Source organism: Galendromus occidentalis, unplaced genomic scaffold (assembly GCF_000255335.2).
Source record: "Galendromus occidentalis unplaced genomic scaffold, Mocc_1.1 scf7180000077451, whole genome shotgun sequence".
Classification (NCBI taxonomy): Eukaryota; Metazoa; Arthropoda; class Arachnida; order Mesostigmata; family Phytoseiidae; genus Galendromus; species Galendromus occidentalis.
Window position 1 is genome coordinate 818,967 of NW_003805439.1, and position 21,582 is coordinate 840,548.

Here is a 21,582-nt window from a genome sequence, read left to right on the forward strand (position 1 = left end):
CGAGAATAAGATGCTCATAGGCGGTGGGCTCAAGGAGGAGTTACCCCTCTCGAGGCTGCTCTCTGACCGAAGCGGACTGTCGGTCCCAGAAAAACCATGGGTCACTACGGGGATGAGTTCTGGTGTCAAGGCTTTTTGCGAGAGCCAGATCTGTTTCTACAGGAGTTCTGGGGGTTTCCGACCAAACTGATCATGAGTGATCTCGATTTTATGTTTGAAAAATACGTCAACATAGATTGTTCCCACAGAAACCGAGATCAAGTATGCAGCGTGCCCGTCATCCGGCTCCTCTGCCTGAGCCGCCGAAGTATGATATCGGTGAACTCCACACTCCGCCCGCTCCGATTGTTGATGTGACTACGTAAGTGTCGAGTACCAATCGTAAATAATCGTTTCCCATCCCGGACCCCAGTCGAGGCAGATGCATGCGTGATGACCATTGCTTACGAATATTATCGATTTATCATATCTATATGTATATTCACTGTTTATCATGAGTATTTTTTTTTCATATATTCGATGAAATGCCGGAAATATAATCTGATAGATATGATGTAGCACACATGATTACGAAAGGAAAATATCGGTTTTACAATGGTGCAGCATGAAGAATCATGAATACTTGCTTCTATTGCAGGTCGGACGGGGGTATCGTTGTGACGTGGGACATGAAACTGCAGCCGAATTTGAGGTACTCGCCCGCGGACAAATATCAGATCTTCACTTACACGGAGGGTGAGCAACCGCCATCGACCGATCTCTGGAGGAATATCGGCACCATAAATGCTCTACCGCTGCCGATGGCAGTGACTCTATGCTCGTACAAACGCGGTTTTCGGTATTACTTCGCGGTTCGAGGTCTCGACCGAGAAAACCGTTATGGTGCTTTCAATGAACCCAAATCTGTTGATCTCAGAGAGATAACGGTCCTGTGAGACGAAGCTTCTCAGCAGGGTTACTCGGCTCCGGTTGTTCAGTACTGCCAGCATAAATTAATAATTATGTCACACACCGTACAATTCTATGTCGTGAGAGACAGCGCGGCAAGATGACGCCGCTTGAGACGTACGCCTTGCCGGATGGGAATCTGCGTGAAGTTTTATTCCTTGCTTAGAATATTGGTGACAAGTTTCGTCCTACCTGTAAAATTCTGTAAATGTGTAAAATATGGAGATGGAGTCAAACATCAGAAGTGGAAGGACCACGTCAGATTATGCTCAGCCTCGGGAGATGACCCGATGCTGGGATTCGGAGTTTTGTGTTACGTTGGAGTTTTCTCGCCTAGCATGGCCCGCTCATGTCGTCCGAGTGAATAAATATAACCGTATATTCGAACATGAAACCAACCTCACGCCAGTTTATTCAACACGTTTTCTTTGTACATCAGAGGTTTTCGTTATATCGCTATGCGCTCATCCTCTATATAAGGGTTGCTACCTAAAACTTGTACAAGTCTTCGTCGACGCTAAGATAGACTAGATCACACGACCGAAGCTTCAACTTTGATCGAATATTCCCCGAACATTTTCAGAGCGTTTCAATTCGTCCTTCCCTCAGAGAGACCTGACGCCGACGCCTTTCCGTCCTTTCGCGACATTTCCGACTTTCCGACTCCCAACTCGATTTCTTCATGGATCAGCGTGGAACAATTTTCAAAAATAATATTTTGGTTGTCCCATCCGAATCATGAGGTGATAGCCAAGAGCTGCCTCCCCAATCAGTAGAGCTGCTGATACAAATCAGATATGGTTATCGGATGATCTTCGTCACGAGCAAATTTCTTCGAGTTCACATTTCAGGTCCTCGCGCTGGAACGACGCGCGGAATTCGCCCAAGGGGCAGAACTTCGATGAGCACCCAGGGAGCAGGATTAGCTTTTCGTTGAGCAGGGTGACCATTTTTGGCTGCGTGCCAAGGCATCTGTGCAAAACAAACAGAATATTTGCGTTGAAAGGACAGAACTTCGAACTGCGCCAGCCGCGGGGTTCGCAGGCCTCATCCCATTTGACTGCGGGTCCTTTCCCGATCCCAAAGTAGGCGAGGACCTTCTTCAGCGCACCCGCATGACTGAAGTGGAGAACGGTCCGCGTGTAATTCGATGCGTAGGACGGTGATTCGACCTCACTGAAATTGAATGAATACAATCATGAGGTTCTCGATTGATGCGCGGACCCAGGATCCGGAAATGAGCGGCGAAGTCGAGCGTTCTGCTCGGATCGGGCGATCCGCATCGGTCATACAGGAGCATTCGGGGCCTGACTCACTCGATCGACTCGAAGAGGTTCGCTGCTACTCCGCAAGCCTGCTTCCAGTTCATGTCGTTCCCGTACGCATCTTTATGATAATCGTCGAGATCTTCTCGGAACTCCAGCAATTTCAGATCGGCCGTCGTGAAGACGGCACACCACGGAGATCGGCCGACGATGGACATCTCGAACATGCATTGTCTATACATGACTTTCATATCGTCTGATGGAAGAAGATGATCATCAGGGAGAGATCGGGTGGAATTTGAGACTACCTTCGGCCAGGCTCTCGGAGCGGCGTTGAGCATTTACGCTCGGTGCACTGACGTACCTTTTGAGACTCGGCGACCCAAACGGGAGCTGAGTGTTTCCAGCAGGCTCGAGTAATAGGAGCTGTTTTCCAAACTCGTGACCGCCGGTGGGGTTTTGACCAATTTTCCTTTTTGCTGCGCGAAGAAAGAAATGTTAGCCCTTAAAGCTCGCCTTCTCGTGGAGCCCCTGGATATCTGCCATCAACACGTCGAGTTATGATCCGGGAGAAAACAAAACAAAGTATGGAGACGGAAAGATTTCCAAGACTTCCGAGGCGCCATCGGCTCTGGAAAGTTCTCCTCGAATCGCCCTCATTCGAGTCCCTGTCGCGTGAGAGGGGGACAGCCTCATTGAGAAGACTTTGGTGATCATGATTCAAAAACATCGAACGCCCCGAGAATCCATCAAACAGACATGAGCGATCTCCGAGAGCCTCGAGAGGAATATGCGAGATTGAGGATTGAAGTTTTGCACGCTTGGTCTCTGTCGATGTTACAGGTTCGCTAGTCAGTCGGGCGATTCGTTCCGCTGTGTTTGATGGACGCTGTCGTCTGACGGAGGCCCCACCATATGCGCGGAATGTAAGCGCGCATGGTGTAGCCGAAGAGCAGCTAAGACTACAGAGAAGAGACTGGGAACTAGCAGAGAGATCCAGCGAATATTGAGCCTCGCCTAGCAATAGAGCACAGGGTAGAGCCCGCACCGACGAAATATGAGATCAAGCAAAGCTAGTCCGCTTCGAACTTACCTTGAGCTTGGCGGCGCACTCTCTGTGGAAGTGCAGCAGGTCGTCGTTGACGTTGTCCCTGATTTGTCTCTCGATCACACTGTTGAAGACGCCTTCTGTGAACCATTGTTTCAGGAATGCATAGCCAGTTTCTCGACTCCTGACCCTGCTCGTGAAATCGACGGAGATCGACGAGGATTGAAATGGTCTCTCCACCGAGAAGATGGACGGAAACCGTTTCTTCAGACGAGCGACTGAAAATTCCGAGACATGCGTATAAACTCTCTCGGTTCATCAAAACCCCCCCTTCGTGACCTCAAACATTGGAGAGGATCGCTAAATCACCTTGTTCTGCGACTATCAAGTTCCCCTGAGGCGCCACCAGGTTATCCTGATCGGGTACGAATGGGAAAACCCAGTTCGAGAATTCCTGCAGATCTTGCTTACAGAGACGGCTCTTTTCCCTAGACACGATATCCTCCGCGAGTTTCTTCAGCCTGATGCTCGCTTCTTCTATGTCTTCTCGGTCAGGATAGCGCGTCGTATGGCGTTGGAATAAGAAGAAGAGGACCGGCTGGCACCCTGCGAAACCACCGAGCTAATTAATCGAGAGTGACAGCTCTAGAAGAAGAGGATCATGAGAAGTTAAGCGGAAAATTCACGATCCGAGTTCTGTCCAGTCGACCAGCCTCTTCAAAAATCACCATCCTACGAGGAAGAGCTCAATAAACGATTGGAGACTCACCCGGGATGTCTAACGGCTGGACGCTCTCATCCAGATGCTCTTGAATGGTGACGTTATAATCGGTTTTCGTACCACCCCATTTGTATCGATCCCCTTCAGGCAGATCACTGTAACACACTCTGCCGTTCACCGGGTCATAGCAACCCAAATGACGCTCCCGAAGATACAGGTATATAAAGGTGCCGCCGATCAAGAGAAGCGTTATCGCCTGAAATGTATATCCTTCATTAAGCCAGGCGACTTAATTTCTTCATCCATTACTCGCGAGAACGATATCTTCAGTAGACGGAGGTTGATTCCGGTTCTGAATTCAGTCAGAAGTGCGATCGATAGAACAGTCAAGTAGTGGTTGTTGCACCGTGAATTACAGCCCGCTCCTGGAATACCCCGTGATCGGAGATCTACGTGTTGAAGGACAGCCGGGAATCTATCGGAGTTCCCGGCAGATTTCGAATTGGAAAGCGCCCTTTGATATGCACAATCACCAATCTTATCCTGATGGAGATTCAGTGTGCCTGGAACCGACACGAAAAGGCGGACTTTCATCCTCGCGAGCTGAACTAGAGGAGCAAGGACACGAGACTGGCGATGGTCGACGGTCTCAAGTCTAAAACCCAGCTCTTGAAAGGAAGAGGAAAACGTCAAACACCCACTGCGCAGTATCCATCAGCTCCGCCATCGGTCGTCTGTGTTTCTGGAGCTATTTCGCTTCGGCTGTTAGTGACGGTGGACCGCCTTGTCCTCCTCTTCCTCCGGGTCAATTCCATCCTTTCCGGAAGCTGATGGAAGAAGCTCTCGGCGAATGTCGGAGGGTATGGAGCTCAGTATCACATCTTACGATACTCTAGGATCGACAGCTGACAGCGAATCGGAGGCGGAGAATGCCTAGCGAAATTCCAAGGCTCGTCAGGCGGCTTCGTTCTCGTCCTTCTTTCCAAAACAGTCGACGGCTACGCTACCAGCGGCGCCAGGGAGAAGAGAGAAGCGAGATGATGACCTAAGTCGAGGCAGTTTTGCCAATGCGTGTCTGGGAAATGGATCTGTCATTCGTTCCCCGCGTCGACCTCCTCGCGTAACATTCGAGACGCATCCGGAAAAAAATCGGTGGCTCGGAGGTAGGAGTCTCGTCGCTGCACTACGCCAGAAACGCTGTAAATTAGACATCTGCATCAATTGATCTCTGAATTCACGTCATTAAGCCGAACCAGTGGAGGTGTATAGTTGGGCGTGAGATACTGATGATGAAATCAAGAATTTCTACAGCGCTGACGAGCGCTCCCGTGGCCTAATGGATAAGGCGCCAGCCTCCGGAGCTGGAGATTGTGGGTTCAAGTCCCACCGGGTGCGGAGTTTTGTTTTGTTTCTTTGCGATTTTCCGAGTCGAGTTCGGGGAGACCGGTGTCTCGATCACGCCGAGCGGGCGGCCTCCTTTCTTTAGTTGCATTGTCGACATCAATTTTTTAGGAGCATCGTAATGATCCGCTCAGCTGTCGGAGAGTAACCTATTCCAACGATAGTGTGGCAGCGCGATCAATCTTCGAGTTCTAAATCAATTCCCCTATCTCGAGCACTATGCCCCTGTCAGATGTTCGGGGAAGATCTCAATTCCGGTTTACGAGGAAAGAAATTGCAAGAGCACGTATTGTTTTAGGATTCGATATGAACGCAAACTTCGCGGCGGAATCGACAGAACAATAGGCTCTTGCACTGGCTGATCGCCTCTGCTCGCACAGGTTCCGCGATTATGGACTGACATCCATACAACCAGCCGGTCCACGTTATGAACGGTATAGCCAAAGATTTCCCGATGAAGAACAAGGATAATAATATGTAGATCCTGCCGACTCGCCGTCCTCAGTCTGCGAGAATATGCGCGGGGAGCATTCAAGTAAAGACCTGTTGACCGGCTGGCAGCATGGTTCCATGTCGAAGATTCGGCGAACGAAATTTCGCCATCGACAGACATCCCAATAATGAGATATCTTGTACAAGGACGGTTGTGCTCGCTGATTCTCGGCTGAGAGTTCCAGGAAATTCAGGGCACGGGCTCATCCGTCAAGTGTTGACTTTCTGGCAGCTTTCCGACAGACCCGGTCAACAGATATGGCCTTTCATGCGCCAAGCCTACAGCGCGAAAACTACGCTGGATCGAGGTAATGGCACATGAGAGAAGAGATTCTTTGAATCCACCGTAGACGTTCCCATGCATGGATTCCGTTTGCCCGGACTCGTCTCGGTCGAGATTGAGAATGCGGTCGTTAGCCTTCCCGCCATCTCAGGTCACGAAGCACCACTCGTCAAAGCATCGAATCTTAGGAAACTTTGCCTTGAGCTCAAGCTCCGTCCCACCGAAATCGCGGAGCGAAAGTCCGGCTTATCGATGCGATGCAATTTTTCTTCCGGGCACAGGCGGATTGGCGGCCTCTTGACCGCAGCCAGAGACGATCTTAACCCACATTCGAGGACGATAGGGGGATTCGATTCGCCTTCGTTTCCTGACCGCTCCTTATTCGAAGACATCGAATGCAGCAGAATTTCCCGCCGATCTCTCGTCGAACTATGTATCCGTAGACTCGAAGCCGCAATTGAGCGAGAAAATTTCTCCACTATCATCGACCGTCTCGTCTTGGCTGAATTTCAAAGACGGCCGCGTCGGAGTGAGCGGCTTTTCGTTGACTGAGTCATTTGTTCGAGAGCGTAGAAGCTGGCGAACTCGTTGCTCATCGCATTGAGGCGGCTTCCGATTGCAGCGGCAGTCGAGTAATCGGACGTGTCCGTCCGCGTCAGAAAAAGGACTGCTGAATACTACTTCGACCCGAGAGTTTTCCGCAACATATCCGCGGCATCGACGGTGCGCGATCAGAGGTGCTCACTGTTAGGAGCTCAGCCGATCAGAGGAAGACGAGGAGAAACTCAAGGTCACACTGGACAGGGAATTTATATTGGAATAAATTGTCCAAGTAGATGGATGGTCGCACGGAGCGAGCGATATGAGTCGCTGGGGAGGAGATACCAGGAGGAACCTTAGAGTGAACACAGTTTGTCATACGAGACTTTCCTTGTGACCGCTTTGTTTGAGTCGTCGTCTCATTCGGCAAATGGATTGGGCTCTGCTCGCGGAGGAAGAGGGACGACGAAATCTTTCCGAAATTCCCTGTGGGGCACGTCTCGGGCAGCCAAATCCAGCGGGATACAGATTTGTGGAAATGGTCGTCGGGTTCGAATGATAATTTCCATAAAGCCGATCGGGCGGCGTCGATCAATCCTCGGATCATATTGCGGTCAGTCGATTGATCCGCCGGAGGAACGAACTTTCGGTCGCCGCTCAGGGCGACGAAAAGATGTGTGGCACGGTATCAAAATCGAGTGGCTCTCATCTACTACTATCTTTAATAAGCCGACGCTTACCGCGAACGAGCCGAGTGTTTGATCAGTCGACGACCGGGAAGTAGACGGTGGCTGTACGCGGAGTGAGCAATGAATACCCGCTTGAACTGATACGTCGTATGGGTGCCGCGCACTTTGCGAAAGATAGAAAAGTTTCTACGCAGTCTGCGCGCGGAAGCCAAACATCATTGGCAAGAGGAATATGTCCAATGGATATTCAATTGTTCGGAAGCTTCCAGAAAACATTCGCGGAAGATCCCGAAACTCCGAATTGAGTCTTATCCTTTTAGATACGTCTCGTATTCCAAAACGTTGGCGATAATCAGCGAACAGATGGACAATTATTAACCTGCGAAGTGACAAAGATCGCCTCGCATAGCCTGTAGGTCCGTGTTGCGTCAAGCGACTCCACCCAAGACTACCGGGATACTGTAGTCGGTGGACGAGGTTCCGCTGGCAGTCGCATTCAAAGCGATGTGAGCCAGACCCTTCGGAATGACTTATCGATCGCTTGATGGAATTAGTGAACTCGCTCATCGATGCCTTCAACTCGACCTTCACGAATGCTCTCTCTTTTCTTTGGTGACCCACTTTACTCGCGATCTTGTTCGGGTGTTGCCGAGATGCGCTCAGGGGCCTCACCGTCCCTCAAAACACTCCGCGGTCAGTCTTGGTGCTCTAAGCAGCTGCATCAGCTGCAGAGAATAGACTCCGGGGCTACTCATGAGCTGCGAGGATCTGAGCGATACACACGCACACACTGCGCGCGACTGGGACTTGTACATTGAATGTTTAGCCGGACCGGGAAAACCCCCGCTGCTGCGGGGACCTGGTCCTGGCCCAGACATTCCTGTAGATATTGCAGAGATCACTCTCCCCCGGAAGGCCCAACATGGTACCCGTGGAACGCGAACCTGTCGGGGGAATGGGGGAAGCGCGGTATCTTTGTGAGACGCTCCCAATGATGGATCGCCAGAGCACGCACAAAGACGCCGAAGATCGACAACTCGAGTGTGACTGACTTCATCCCGAATGAGTTTGTTTTTCGTCTCCATTGAAACGTGGCTCTCCAGGTCGATAGAACGCTCTGAGCTGAATCAACGGACTCAAATAACGGAGTACCAACTTTCCAAAAGCCGGTGCTTTTGCTGGCGTCAGTTTAATGTCAGGGTCATGATGGAAGCGCGGATTTGACTAGTGAAAAATGACTGTGATCGGAAGAGTCCGGAGGCGGGTGACGAAGATTCCATAAAATTCAACCGAGTGACCTCGTTTCCACGACGACCGCCGAACCAGCACCAGGTACCCAACCGAACGTTCTATATTTCGAGCCGTCACGTCTCACAAAGACAATCGAGTGGCTTTCGAACGAATGAGGCTACGATTCAGTTCCGCAAAACAAGCCTTCATGCTAGTCCGCAAGCCAGTAAGGGGTCGGTATTGATTTCCGCAGGGGAAAGAAAACGGAAAGCAAGGTCAGGGACACCGTTCGATAATGTGTTTAGAATGTGAGGTGTCCCGCCCAAGGTCGGTCGTGGTCGATTCGAAGCGCCGCTTCGGAGGAGGAGCGGAGAGAAAAAGCTGTACGAATTGTCGTCCGCTCCTGTTTTTGTGGAGTCGACTCGCTTGATATTACGTCACGCCTGCAAAGGGAATGATTGCCTCCTGGCGTGCGCTGTTCATATCCGAGCTCATATCCGCCCCGTCTCGTGGGATTTACGATGTCGTGGCTTCGGGGCGAGACGGACCAGATCGCAAAGTTATATGTCGCGACTTGTTGCACGAACCCCGCACCGGAGTCACAAATAGAGAGCTATGGAATTCCGGAAGCGAGCGAGGCTGTGAGGGGAACCGTGTTCGATTGAAATGAGTCGGCTCGTCGTTGACGATAAGAACTTTTTCGACGGATATCGGTGGAGACCACGTTCAGCTTCACTTTAGAGGGAAGGCAAACACTTCAGAGATTCTGGACTCTCAGCTTATCAATCTAATCATCTCATGATCTACCATATCGAGCAGGATATGACGTGGCGCCCGGACGGAGAGACAATCACAGCCGGTGAGCACAATACGTGAGCTTCACCATCAAATTCGACACTGAGCAGGCAATTTGATTTTTTCCCATATCCACTGAGCGGTGGTCGTGTCTACGTGGGGTCAACTCAGCGTACAATTCTTCCGCGAACGCTTTCGGTCCCATGCCGTGAAATGCTCTGAATAATTTTCGAAAACACGGTGCTAATGCAGAACAGAGCCGAGCAACCCGATTTGATCGCTCCATGCGTTTCCTCCAGCCCGGTGCACAAAAAAAACTGGGTGGCTCCAGGGCTCTGGCAGCCCTCTGGAAAATTTTGTTTCGGCTCGCTTTATATTGCTCTCGCTCTATTTTGGTTCACTCGGTTCCCGACAATTTAGAGTTTCACAAGTTTCGGTGAGCTTGCTCTTCTGGAATTATTTTTCTGGCTTCTCTCAAGTTCGCTGAACTCCTCGTCCGAGCTCTTCCGAGCTCATTACGAAAGTTAACATTGCTGATTCCATCTCGTGGATCCGCTCAAATCTCACAGACGGGGGAGGCGCCCTGACCAGACCTTATGGCTTATAAATCAGCGATAAACACAAAAGTTCCGCAGGGCGTTTTCCGGCAGTTCCGAATTCGGAGCGCTCATCGTAACAAGGCTTGAGAAGGATTCATTCAAAGTTTTCGTCAGCAATAACCCAGATGATAACAGCAGCGAACACCTGTTAAATTATAATAGGGATCGGACGACTTCACGCTGCATGAAACACTGCTTTCCGTAACGAATGACAATCATAGCACCGCTTGAATTTAATTCGACATTGAGCTTGCGGTGCTCCGAACAACCTACCGAAAGTGTCAAACAGCATCGGAGACAAACTCCCATATTGCTTCGATGCCGTTTCCGGAGTCCAGGTTTGAAGTTCTCATCGACGAACAGATCCGGGTTCACGTGCAGCACTCCTTCAATGTTTCTGTAAGACATCACGAAGGCGGTGTGGTCAGTTCATTCGTAGAAGTTTCACTCGAGGCCAGCCGGCCAGTAAGTCAGTCAGTCACTCAGTCATTCTCGACACTAAGTTCACTCGACATTTCGTTGTTTAACACAGCTTTAAGGGTGGCACTACAAGGCAGATTCTCATTTCCTCCGTCGAAGAAAGCGGTCGCATAAACAAACGTTTGGGAAATATCAGGTGACAGCGACCGAGGCGTTGGCTACGTAACAGCGATCTTCTGAAGCAGCAAAGCAACGTTTGCAAACTGTGCAGCTGGGTGGATAGTGACCCTTCGCCCATTGGCTCCACATGGGCCCTCCCTTTCCACCGTTCTCTCTTCTGCTTTGGCCGCTGCTGTGAGCATTGCCGTGGTAGCCGCCTCTTCCCTTCTAGATTTGGTTTACCGGGCTTCGTTGAAGACGAACGTCGGTCGGTGGAAACTTCTACGTCGCCATCATCGTCGCCGTCATCGTCGTTCCCTTCATCAATGGCAGCAGTCGAGGTTGTCATGGTCACAGCTGAGTGAGATCAACTTACTAGTGTGTCTACGCCTCCCGCGCCACCATGCAGCAGAAGAAACAGAGAGCACTTAGGCATTCCGTGGCTCCGTGGAGAAAGTACTCGATGGCGCTCATGAAGCACTCGCACACTTGCACGCAGCAACAGCCATCGCTGGCACTGACGGCAGGCATTATCGTCGTATTTCCGGACGGAAAAACGGACGAACGAACAGACGACTGAACAAACGAGCGATCCGCTGTCTTTTAGCCAGCACGGGTGACGTCGGCGTCGTCGAAACGTTGCGTTGACTCCGGAGCTGCTAAGCACTCTGAGCTTTGGAAGAGCGCACGCCGTAGTCTCAGGCCTGTGTTGCGATGAATAGAACCAAATCAGCGACCGATTCAGGTGGCGACGGGATGCTGACTGCGCACGAAAGTGGAAGCTGTTCATGCGATTCGTACTTCAGGGACCTTGGTCGAGCGTGGAAGAGCCGCCACAGAAGATCCCACGCAAACGCGATCGAAGCCTATGGTCGAGCTGTCAATGACTGCATAGCGCACGAACGAACGTGGAATTTCTCGCGGCCGGGGGAGGATGGGATGAAATAATAGATAAGCGCCTTCTCTCTCGCGTGGAGCTTGCTCGACCACTCAAACCAGATCCAGTCAGAAACACCAGTTCTGGCGGCGCGTGAACGCCGCGCTCTTTGTTGACAATGAACGGTCGTCGGCGTGGCCGCCACCGTCGTTGCTGCGGCTTTGGCGGTGGCAAGAGAATGCGTGTTTTGGTCACAGTGCGTTGTGACTCTCCGGTCGAAAAGAGGCGAACGAGCTCAGTGCCGGATTCAATGCTTTGGTAACCGGGGCCTGTCAGTCAGCTGAACGGTGGGTCGTTCCTTCGTCACTCTCACTCAGTGTCGGTTCCCGAGCCACTCGAGTTCTACGAGCAACGCCTATACCCTTGACGGCGGAGTGTTGCTCTTCCAGACTCTAGACTCTAGACCAATCGACTGATAGTCGACTATCGCATCGTCGTCGATATGGGCCTACTGGAGAGGGAGACCAGGGCCTTCTCAAATAAGAACAATCACCTGAGAACAGGCACCCGCACAGCCGGCACAGCTCGCGGGTGCTTCCCCGGCAGGAGATTCCCTCCGCACAGTGACTCAATCGTGGAGAGAGATGGATGCCTCAAAATGCAGAAGTCTCTCTCATCGGCAATGGTATGAAGTAGACGAAGTTCATGGTGGTCTGCGGAGTCGGAGAGCGGTATTATTTTTTCTCTCGCTGATTTCCGCACCGGGAGCGCGGCTTCAGCCCTTGGGATTCGATCCGATTTTCATCTTATTCTCTCCCGCATCCTCTCCATCGGATATGTAGAGGACAATTTGGATCATCGATGCGGTATTCAAATTGCGAGCTCGACACCCACGGTGACACCATCGGGTGACTATATCGATTGTTGCGGCTCACAAAAACCGGAATCGCATGGGATTCATGCTGCGACTGATCCCGGCTCACCCGGTAGAGCGTTTCAAGGATCATCTACACGAACTGTGTCGCGGTCGATTCCGTGAAATTTGGGATGAGCTCCCGCACCTTCAAGACATAGTCCCATGCGGAGGAAGCTACGCACAGTCCCATACGTTCTCGAAGTCCGCTACTTTCGGCCCTGGGACTTCAAAAGAACTTCCCTCCAACGACTCCCTCTGAATGAGCTCCACGAGGGCGCGAGGTCACAGAAGCGACAATAGGCGGATGTGCCCGTGAATCCGCGAAGATAACCTCCGTATCCTCCAACTAGAATGAGATTGAGATGTATCAAGTTCTCATTCGATCCATCACTTGTTGGGTAATAGCGAGTTGGGTAATAGCGCGGCGGAGACCCGCTTTGGAGTCGCGAATCTCGAGCCAGACCGACGATCGGAACAGACCTCTCGTTATGAAACGATTGGCAATGCATCGTCGAGAATCCAATATGGGGCGATCCTATATTCGCCGAGCTCAATATGATATAGGCCCATATTGGATTCAGCGAAACCCCAATATCGGCCGATCCAACTTTTCGTCTCAATTCATTTGACCGAGAATATAGAAATCAATTTCAGATGCGCATCCGACGCTAGGAGAGAGCCACATAACATCATAGCGAGGGCGCTCCGCTACGCGCAGCGGCGAGTCTCTCGGAGGAGAGATTCTTCATGTTCTCGAGAGCCATCACTCGCCCGGGTTGCTCGACCCTCGATCACGTAGAGACGAAATCCTCGAATCGTGGGGACCGAATCGCCCTCGATGCTCGCGTCTCTGCTGAGGTCACAAGGATCGAAGTGACTCTGGCAGAGAGCGAGGCTCTCGAGATGATAACCTCGGGAGACACTCTACGCGACTGGTCCCGTTTTCTTTAAGCACCGTTCGAACTAGTTTTTGGCAATGGAAAGCTTCTTCACAGCGAGCCGGGTTTGGGCAGAACGTGACGATCAATCATACCGATCGAGATCAGATCTCAGAGGAGATTCTTTGGATCTACGTTTGTATTGATCTCGTATCTCGGGTGAATTAATCTCGAATCTCGTACGTATTGATCACTCACCGGATAACGAGCAGGGTGGGTTCCCCCCGCTCTCCGGAAACCATGTCGGCGAGTTATTTCCAGACACTCCCGTACAGCGATCCAATTGAGCGGCAAATCCCACAACACTGGAACTCATCTGATGCCGACACGCTCGCCATGGTCGACCATGGCATCAAGCTCTCGGAAACTCTCCTGCCACGACCAAATACTTTCAGCTTTGGTGATCCCGTCCGGTTATCACGGCTCTCGGCTTAAATATAGAGAGCTCTGAGGACTGGCGACCAGAGCGTGGATCCAGCTCAGCGATCTCCATGGAAAAAAGAGCGACGCCGAGAAAGGATCGGAGACCCTGCCCGCCAGTCGGAGAGGCCAATCAACGACGAATGGAAACTGCTGTTCTTCTCTCGGATCTCTTCCATTGAAACTTAAAGACCTACGCTGGGGCGAGCATTTCTCGTTCGGCGATTGTTTATTTCGCTTCGGATCTCTATTTTTAACAACAGTCGCTCTGAATGAAATATGAGTGTACTGACGAAGGACGCCACGTCATATGAATTTCGCAGCCACGTGCTTCGCATGTGGATTTTCCCGTTCGAGAACGCACCGAATATTTACTTCGATTCTCATCCGACCGGAGCGAGGAAGACTAGCTCGATTTTGTATTCCGAGTGTAGAAAGAGTGATCTTCCATCCGGTTTCTGTCATTGTACCTGAGACATGGCACGCTAACGACAGCCACGCCTGATTACGCGGACACCAGCGAAATCCTCGAGACGTAATCGTCGATGCGACCGACCCCTATACGAATTTCGCGAGAGGCTGGGCTCTCCAAAGCCGTTCAGCCGCTTACGATGAGCTCGATTCTCTAGCCGACATATTGATCCACCATGACTTCTCGAAGCGAGCTCAGATTGAATTTCGGCAGACGCGAAGTACAGCGGACTGGCTTCCGGACTCTCGCCGACGATTGGAGCCGACCCGCAGACTTCTATCAGATCAGCAGGGTTAATGGATATAGCAAGGGAGGGAGTTGAAGCAAGCCAAGATGCGCTGAAAGAAGAATATTGTCCGCCAAACCCTCAGTCGCGAGCATACATATCAATTAGTCGGGAATCCGCGACGCCTCATTCTCTCCGCATGCGTGCGAGGGTTCACCGGAGAGAGCGCTCCGTTCTGCTCTCAAGCGTTGCAAGAGACGCAGCAGCAGCACGAGCAGTGCTCAGCTCCTCGACATCGACGATCTCTTTTATTTGAGCAACAAAGCCCCGTTACAGAAAGATCTGCTCCTGAGATTTCGTCTAAGCATCGCGATTCACGCTCTTTTCCGCAGTATCGCGACCGATCCGTGCACGATCAAGTTGGTCCGCGAGAGCCTTCTCCGGAGAAATTCGAGGACTTCCGCCGGCTGTGGCGCGTGGCGTTTCGGAACACGTGCACGTCAAATCGAGCCCTGCTCTCGCTGCTGTTGTAGAGTCATTCGCGGTCGAAGTGTTCACGAGACGCCGCAAAATGGTCGCGAAAGACTCTTCACAAAAAAATGTTTCGGACAAGCTGGGGAACCTGTTCCTCGCCTCGGTCCGGGAGTTCATCATCTGGAACAGACACTCGCTCTGTAATTCTGCGGAGGCGAAGGGAATTTTCAAGAAGATCCTGTGGTCGCTTCAATTCGCGACGGAAGCGCATTCAGCCGCTGTGATGACACTCTGGTTTGATCTGATGGAACTCATGCGTGTTACTCATGTGCATTGCATCCGTGAATGGGCGTATGAGGTTCTCGTCGAACTCTCCAGCATGCGGCATCTTCTCGAGATCGTTTCGAAACTCGGAGGCTTCTGTGCTTTTCAATTCGAGTACACCCGAGGGAACAATGACTACATCATGGTGAGACCCGAAGCCCGTCTTGTGATTTTGACGATGCTCGTCAGGATTGCACTTTTTGTGTGCAAGAAGTTCCCGGAGTTCGCGTACACCATTCTACTGGACTACAAATTCCATGAAATGATCGCTGAGTCGATTGCGGACGAGAGAATTCCAAACGAGTTCCGTCGTGAAGTTTCGAGGAGATTCCTGCAGCTGTGTGAATCGATCAAGAAAACTCATGATAAGAGTCTACCTCCGCAACATTTGCGAGTTCAGCAGCTGCGCCATGCGAAGCCACGCATGCAATTAGGGCGACAGCAAGTTAAACAACAGGGGAATCCTCCGAAGGCGAAGCAGCTCGATGAATCGACGCAACCAGCGTCGCTTTACGTAGATGTTCCTCTACGGGGCCCAGTTAACGAACAAGCCTTCGAGCGACAACAGCCTGCGGAGAAATTCTACCCACCAACTCATCGCGGATCTACGCGATCGGCTGAGCTCAATCAGCAAGCAAAACTCCTCCAATCTCACCAGATGCAAGAGCAGCTTCGACAACAAGCTTCTCAGAAGCTCCATCTCCAGCGTCTGCAGGAGGCTTATCGGCAACACATTTCAGAGAAGAGCCATCGCGAAAGTCCAACTATCGGGTCCATCGTCAACGCTCCGAAAGTGTGGAGTCTCGCGGAGGCTCAGCGGCCTAATTTCTGTGGCGTTCAATCGAAGGGAAACGATCTGAAGAGCGAACTCGAGGACTCTGTAAAATCTCCCAAGGGAGAGTCAGGAGAATCGGCACTGCAACGCCTCCTGCGAAATCTTGGCGGCTATCGCCCTCAAGACGAGGACCTCAAACACACTGGAATCGTGAAACGATCGCAAGCCGGAATCGACGTCATTCAGCCGGAGGATCAACGGAAATCAGTGGCGCCAGCTCCGTATCAGGGACCACAACTGTTTTTGAGCAGCTGGCACGAGATCTTCAAGCACGGTCGCAAACTAGTCAAATAGTCCGGGTCGATCCGCCGCATCCAGATCGGCAGATCTCACGGAGACGCTTAGAAGCTCAGTCGAAACCGACAGACCTTCGGCAGAAGCCGGCTAAGCCGAGTCGGGTGGAGCCGCAGGCTCGTCAACGAGTCGAGCAGAACCGATCGCGTAGGATTCAGCTTTCCGATGGAGAGGAATCTCCGGGCTCGGAAGGATCCGATGTCTTTTCGGAGGAAAGTCCGGCGAAAGAGGAGGCGCTCGATGATCCGACGAACAGAGCACGGTCCGTTATGCTCGCCAGAGACTCCGGGGAGCGATTGCAACAGGAATCGTCAGTCCTTGATCTGAAACATGATGTGATCGTTGACAAGCGAGCCGTTCAACGGCTGCCGAGACAGGAGAAAAAATCGGAGCAAGTGAAACAGAGTCCAATCCAGGCTCTTGATTATGAGGACACACGACCGAAAGATTTGGGTACCCTCTGGCGCCCGGCTCAGGACGGAGTTTACGGCGATCTGAAGCAGCTATTGGTTCGAATGCAGCAGCAGAATGGCAATTCAGTTGAGACCTATCGATCGGAGCAAGCCGGAATTCCGGTCCTGACTTCCAAGAAGAGACGGCCGGAGGTATGGCAATTACCCTGTGAGCAGCTCGTTCGCATGCGAGGCACTTCCTATCAACTGGCTGAGCTAAGCGCAGCATCGACGGGTCGTGATTGACTTAGAACACGACGATTCCCCTGCTGGGAGCCCGTGCTCGAGTTTTCAGCGATTTCAATGGAATTCGGTCTTGTGGAGCCGGATGCGTATTTTAGTTATACTTTATAAGGGTTTAGATGCTTCCTAAAGAACTCAATATTATGCCACAACGTGAGCCGCATCAGACATTGTTTGAGCTAGGAGTGCCGGCAGTTTTCATTGTGATTATCCCATTTGTTGTAACAAAATTATTAGAATTCGTTCGAGAGACCTCATATGTGACTGCAATTTTTGTTTCGTGCACGAGCGGGTAGATTCCTAGCCGATAAGTGCATTTGATCCGCAACGCCTCTTTTTGATGACTGCGCTGCTAATGTTCTCTATTTTTATTACTTGATTGATTGATCGATTTTGAAGGGATTTTGAACGATTCTGGTCAGGGACAAAGGACTCTTCACAAATCCTAATGAGTGAGATCCACGCTTGTGCATGCGATCCAACGAACGGTATACACCTTGAATTAAGCTTAGCCTTCGCGCTAATCGACAATATATCTTCTGTATAAATAAACTAGCGAATAAACATTCACAAATCGGGATCTGAGGGACATTCTGATCTTTATTCGATTCGGTTCATCTAATCGCAATAGTTTATGTCGAGGATTGGGACGGCCTCTCATCGTAGAGCGAAAGCCGGAAATTTAGACTGCCGCGGAGAAATGAGGATTTCTGATTCCTTCCCGGAGAAGCACAAGAGACAGGTGCTCCTGCTCCTCTCGAGGGAATATACACAGATATGAACCAAAACAATCTTAGGCTTGCAAGGTGCGCGTAATTATACTTATAGTCTAGTCTGATAATGATCGCAGGCGCAGGAAGCTCCGCTCACTTCAGACTTGGTATGTATTTACAAAAAAAGCCGTGGCTTGTTTCCTAGTTTGCTCTCATATAATCGTCGACAGCCAACATCTGTATCTCTTTTCCCGACGATGATGTGATCCCAATAGTCCGTGGCATCGACGATTCTATGGAATTGGATTTTCTCTTGAATCAATGACTAGCTTCTGGCATCATCGCCGGATGATCCCGAGGACGATGATCGATTGCGGTAGCGATCGTAGGGTACGGGCCGTTTCCGAGCGCTGGAAATTCGATTAGAGAAAACAGCTTTTCAAGGATATCCTCGGAAGTATGACATATTCGGAATCCAGGGGAGCAGGCTCTTCGGGCATGGCCTTCAGAATGAGATTGGGGATCGAGGAACGGAAATGAGATTTCATGGGAAGCAAACGGAAACTCACCGATACTCAAAAACAGAGGGGAGCAGTCCCGTAGGGCATCCCAGCGCTGCTCAAACTCAACGAACTAATAACAAAACCATCGTGGGAATGATTCCTACCACTTTCTAAGCAGAATTAGCAGCACAGGAATTACGTCGTGAATAACGTTGCATTCAGGCAGAAAGCGAGTCGCAATTGCTCCTGGACGCCCTCCATAAATGTTGAATATAGATATTCCGTGCAATCAACCGACTCGTTCTATCGACACCATGCGGATTTCTTGCACTGGAGATCATCAGGAATGTTTCTCACAAAAATAATTCATGACAGACAGCGACGCTCAAGGCTCTCGGCCTCCCTCAGACGTGGGATCGAGAACCATTTTCTCTTCCAAGATTCGAAAACAGAGTATCCCAAGGTAAGATCAGCTTTCCGGGGAGCAAAGGAGTGAATTCCTCATAGCAGATCGATATAAGCCCGACTAGGATCCCGAATACGAGCTGCTCCACGAGCGACTGCTTCGAGATCTTCTCCTGCGTCCCGACCATGAAGTACTCCCGCTCCTTGACCTGGACGACGACAGCATCGAACGACTTGAGCTGCGGTTTCTGGCTCTACGTCTCCTTCTCCATGAGGGCCCATCCGGAGCCCTGTGAACGAGCGAGCCATGCAAACTCAAATTATAAGAATGAAATAAGGGAAATAAACGAAACATTGAAGCCAACCAGAATATGAACGTCAATATAGAATATGAACCGATATGCACAGGCGCTCTTTTCTCGCGACCGGCGACGTGGAGTCGAAATGAGTCCATATCCTACCTGGTGATACGACGCTTGTCGAGGAAACTCGGAGATCCTGATCTCCTCGGAATTGAGAGGCTCCTGTGCCTCGACTGCGATCTGCTGTACGATCGACTGCGACTGGTGGAATAATAAGTTTATTAGGCTCCTCTCCCCGACGGTGCTCTGTATTGACAAACAGCCGAACGGCCGGGGATATGTCGAGCGTGCGAAACACACTCAACCATGTATTACTCACTCTGATCGACTCGAGGAGCTGTTTGATCGAGAGCGAGACGAATATGTCGACCTCGACGAAGATCTCCGGCGCGAATCCGACCTCCTTGAAGTAGAACGAGATCTCCTCGACGTGGACCTACTCCTAGACCGACTGCTGCTCCCCGACCGACTGACGGATCTGCTCCTGTAAGCCACAGGGAGGTCGTCTCCCTTCTCCCATTTGCTCAAATCATTTTCCTGAGAGGCGCTGTCTTTTCTCGGCAGGGCACCGACGGAATGATTAGAGGACCCGTTCGTCGCAGTCGCGAGCTTCCCGTTCGTAGTCGGGTTCTCCTGGGGCGGCGTTCTCCTGCTGGCCAAGAGTTTCCGAATTTTCACACAGTCGGGAGATGAGCTCGATTTTCGTTTCGCCGGAGTATCTTTCGCGGGGGGAGGAGACGTTTGATCGTTGCTGCAGGAGCTCCTCTTACGAGTCGATTCCTCAGAATTGTGCTTAGCTGATGAGCTCCGCGTGATTCCGGGCTCGGTGCTGCTGTCTTTCGATGAGCTGTCGATCAGTCCGTTCGGTTTGGACGAGTGCTTCAGCGGAATCATCGAGTTTCCATTGCGATCCTTTCCGTTAAAGCTGTGACTGTCTCTCGTGGTGTTCGACGAATTTTCATCATCCGAGCTCCCGGCAAACCAGACGGGACCGTTGAGTTTCTTCGTAGGTAGTTTCAGACAAAGCTGCGTCCCGGGGCTTTTCTCCACAACGCGACCTTTCAGGTCATCTTCTTCGTCAGCGTAAGGACTGAAGGACAACTTCGATTTCTGGATGTTCTTCTCGGAATTTTTCGGAAGATCGCGACGGGACTTTCTCGACGGATTATCTGCGGAGTTCAAAGAAGAGGTTAGACGTCAGACGATAGGCTTTCGGGGTCCCGAACGCTCGATGCGAATGAGTTTTGGGCATGGAAGCTGTTATGATTCAAAATTCTGACTCACCCTTCTTCTTCTTGTGCTTCTCACGCTTCGGTCGCTTCTTATCCGCCTCAGCGCTGTCGTCTCGGGAGTCTCTCGACCGTTTCTTGTCCTGAATCGAAGGAAGAATCGTTCGGAAACTTCGTCGGTATCATATCTGTGCCCGACCACAGACGGACAGGTCGGAGCGTGTGTTTCGGTTACTGTTTTTTAAAATTTGAATCGTGTTTCCGATGCTGGCGATCAACTTGCTTCACGGAGCTTATTGTTTCGAGTTTTCGTTTCCGTTCTGGATGTTGTTATGGTACGAGCAAAAAGTGCAAAATTGCGAAGTGTCCCTGTGAGAGGGTTACTTACTGCATTTTACCAATCATCACAGAGATCCTAAGGCATTCTAAGATTTGATAAGACCATTAGTCCAATTGTATAATGATGAAGTTCAAGTCGTAAGAAGAGGCTAGGGGAGTAAGAATCGGTCTACCATTGACAGAGTACAATTTACACGCGATTTACAGCGAGACACGCTCGTAATCGTGGGAAAACTTCTCGGGACGACCCGAATCGCGATTGACGCTTGTCGTAAATATCATAGAACAGACTATGGCACGGGTCGCTAGGCTCTCCGTTTCTTCGAATGATTGGATCGATCCGGTCATGACTTCTCATTTTATATGCTAAGAAGGCGCCACCAGAGGTCTCGATCGGGAAGTCCGATTCCGGAACATGCGACAAGCGGATCTCGAAAGCCCTGGCAGGGAGAGCGCGGCTCGGTGACAACAAAAATGTGCATCCTACATTAGATTTAAAAAAGAAGTGCGCTCCACCAGCTCTCGATTCCGTTCCGGTATTGGGAGCCCACGTTGAAGCAGGTCGGAATCTTCAGGGACCAGTTCTCGAGCAAGGAAGATCTCGTGAGTGATGGGGTAATTGCTTTCCTTGAGAATCCGCCACGAGGGGCATCGGACACTCATTAGACATGGAGGGCTTGCTCGGACGCAATCACCCCATCTATCTCCTCGTCAGTGACTCTATTAAGTCCGATTCGCATCGCTCAATGGAGCAGACTCCGGAATCTTCGTCAAATATCTTGGAACACTGACATGCACTCCTGGATACACAATAGATGCCGAGCAAAGGTTCCTGTTGACTCGGTGAGTTCACGTACCTTTCGCTTCTCTTTCTTTTTCTTCTTGTGGCGATGCGACTTTCGTCGAGCGCCGCGGTCAGTGCTGGAAAATATTCATCGGAGTCGGTTTATTGTCCACGACTAGGACACGA

At 51.0% G+C, this 21,582-nt stretch overlaps 2 protein-coding genes, 1 long non-coding RNA gene and 1 other non-coding gene across 4 annotated transcripts; 2 read left to right on the forward strand and 2 right to left on the reverse strand.

The window, feature by feature from the left end:
* The first annotated feature begins 263 nt into the window (after positions 1-263).
* On the forward strand, positions 264-935 carry wde (Fibronectin-III type domain-containing protein windei). The gene is made up of 2 exons (XM_018639698.1): positions 264-361; positions 638-935. Exons 1-2 carry the CDS (start codon positions 264-266, stop codon positions 933-935), a joined length of 396 nt encoding a protein of 131 aa, XP_018495214.1.
* A 402-nt stretch (positions 936-1,337) lies between these two features.
* On the reverse strand, positions 1,338-13,639 carry LOC100901688 (multiple inositol polyphosphate phosphatase 1). The gene is made up of 8 exons (XM_003743752.2): positions 13,520-13,639; positions 10,285-10,408; positions 4,031-4,238; positions 3,631-3,867; positions 3,307-3,539; positions 2,578-2,692; positions 2,265-2,469; positions 1,338-2,124 (listed from the first exon to the last, which is right to left on the reverse strand). Exons 1-8 carry the CDS (start codon positions 13,561-13,563, stop codon positions 1,767-1,769), a joined length of 1,524 nt encoding a protein of 507 aa, XP_003743800.1. The 5' UTR covers positions 13,564-13,639; the 3' UTR covers positions 1,338-1,766.
* On the forward strand, positions 5,305-5,377 carry TRNAR-CCG (transfer RNA arginine (anticodon CCG)). Its single transcript has one exon. It is a non-coding gene; the product is annotated as a tRNA-Arg (tRNA).
* A 4,004-nt stretch (positions 13,640-17,643) lies between the features above and the next one.
* Positions 17,644-20,525, reverse strand: LOC100900547 (uncharacterized). The gene is made up of 4 exons (XR_001951189.1): positions 20,329-20,525; positions 19,364-20,213; positions 19,144-19,245; positions 17,644-18,184 (listed from the first exon to the last, which is right to left on the reverse strand). It is a non-coding gene; the product is annotated as an uncharacterized LOC100900547 (long non-coding RNA).
* Positions 20,526-21,582: the final 1,057 nt, after the last annotated feature.

Bases quoted from the DNA above. Each gene is read 5' to 3' on its own strand.
- wde (XM_018639698.1), top strand. From the start codon at position 264: ATGCAGCGTGCCCGTCATCCGGCTCCTCTGCCTGAGCCGCCGAAGTAT. The intron at 362-637 runs GTAAGTGTCGAG...CTTCTATTGCAG, and splicing joins CCGATTGTTGATGTGACTAC to GTCGGACGGGGGTATCGTTG.
- LOC100901688 (XM_003743752.2), bottom strand. From the start codon at position 13,563: ATGGTTTCCGGAGAGCGGGGGGAACCCACCCTGCTCGTTATCCG. The intron at 10,409-13,519 runs GTGAGTGATCAA...GATGTCTTACAG, and splicing joins CCCACCCTGCTCGTTATCCG to AAACATTGAAGGAGTGCTGC. The intron at 4,239-10,284 runs GTAGGTTGTTCG...TATACATTTCAG, and splicing joins GATGCTGTTTGACACTTTCG to GCGATAACGCTTCTCTTGAT.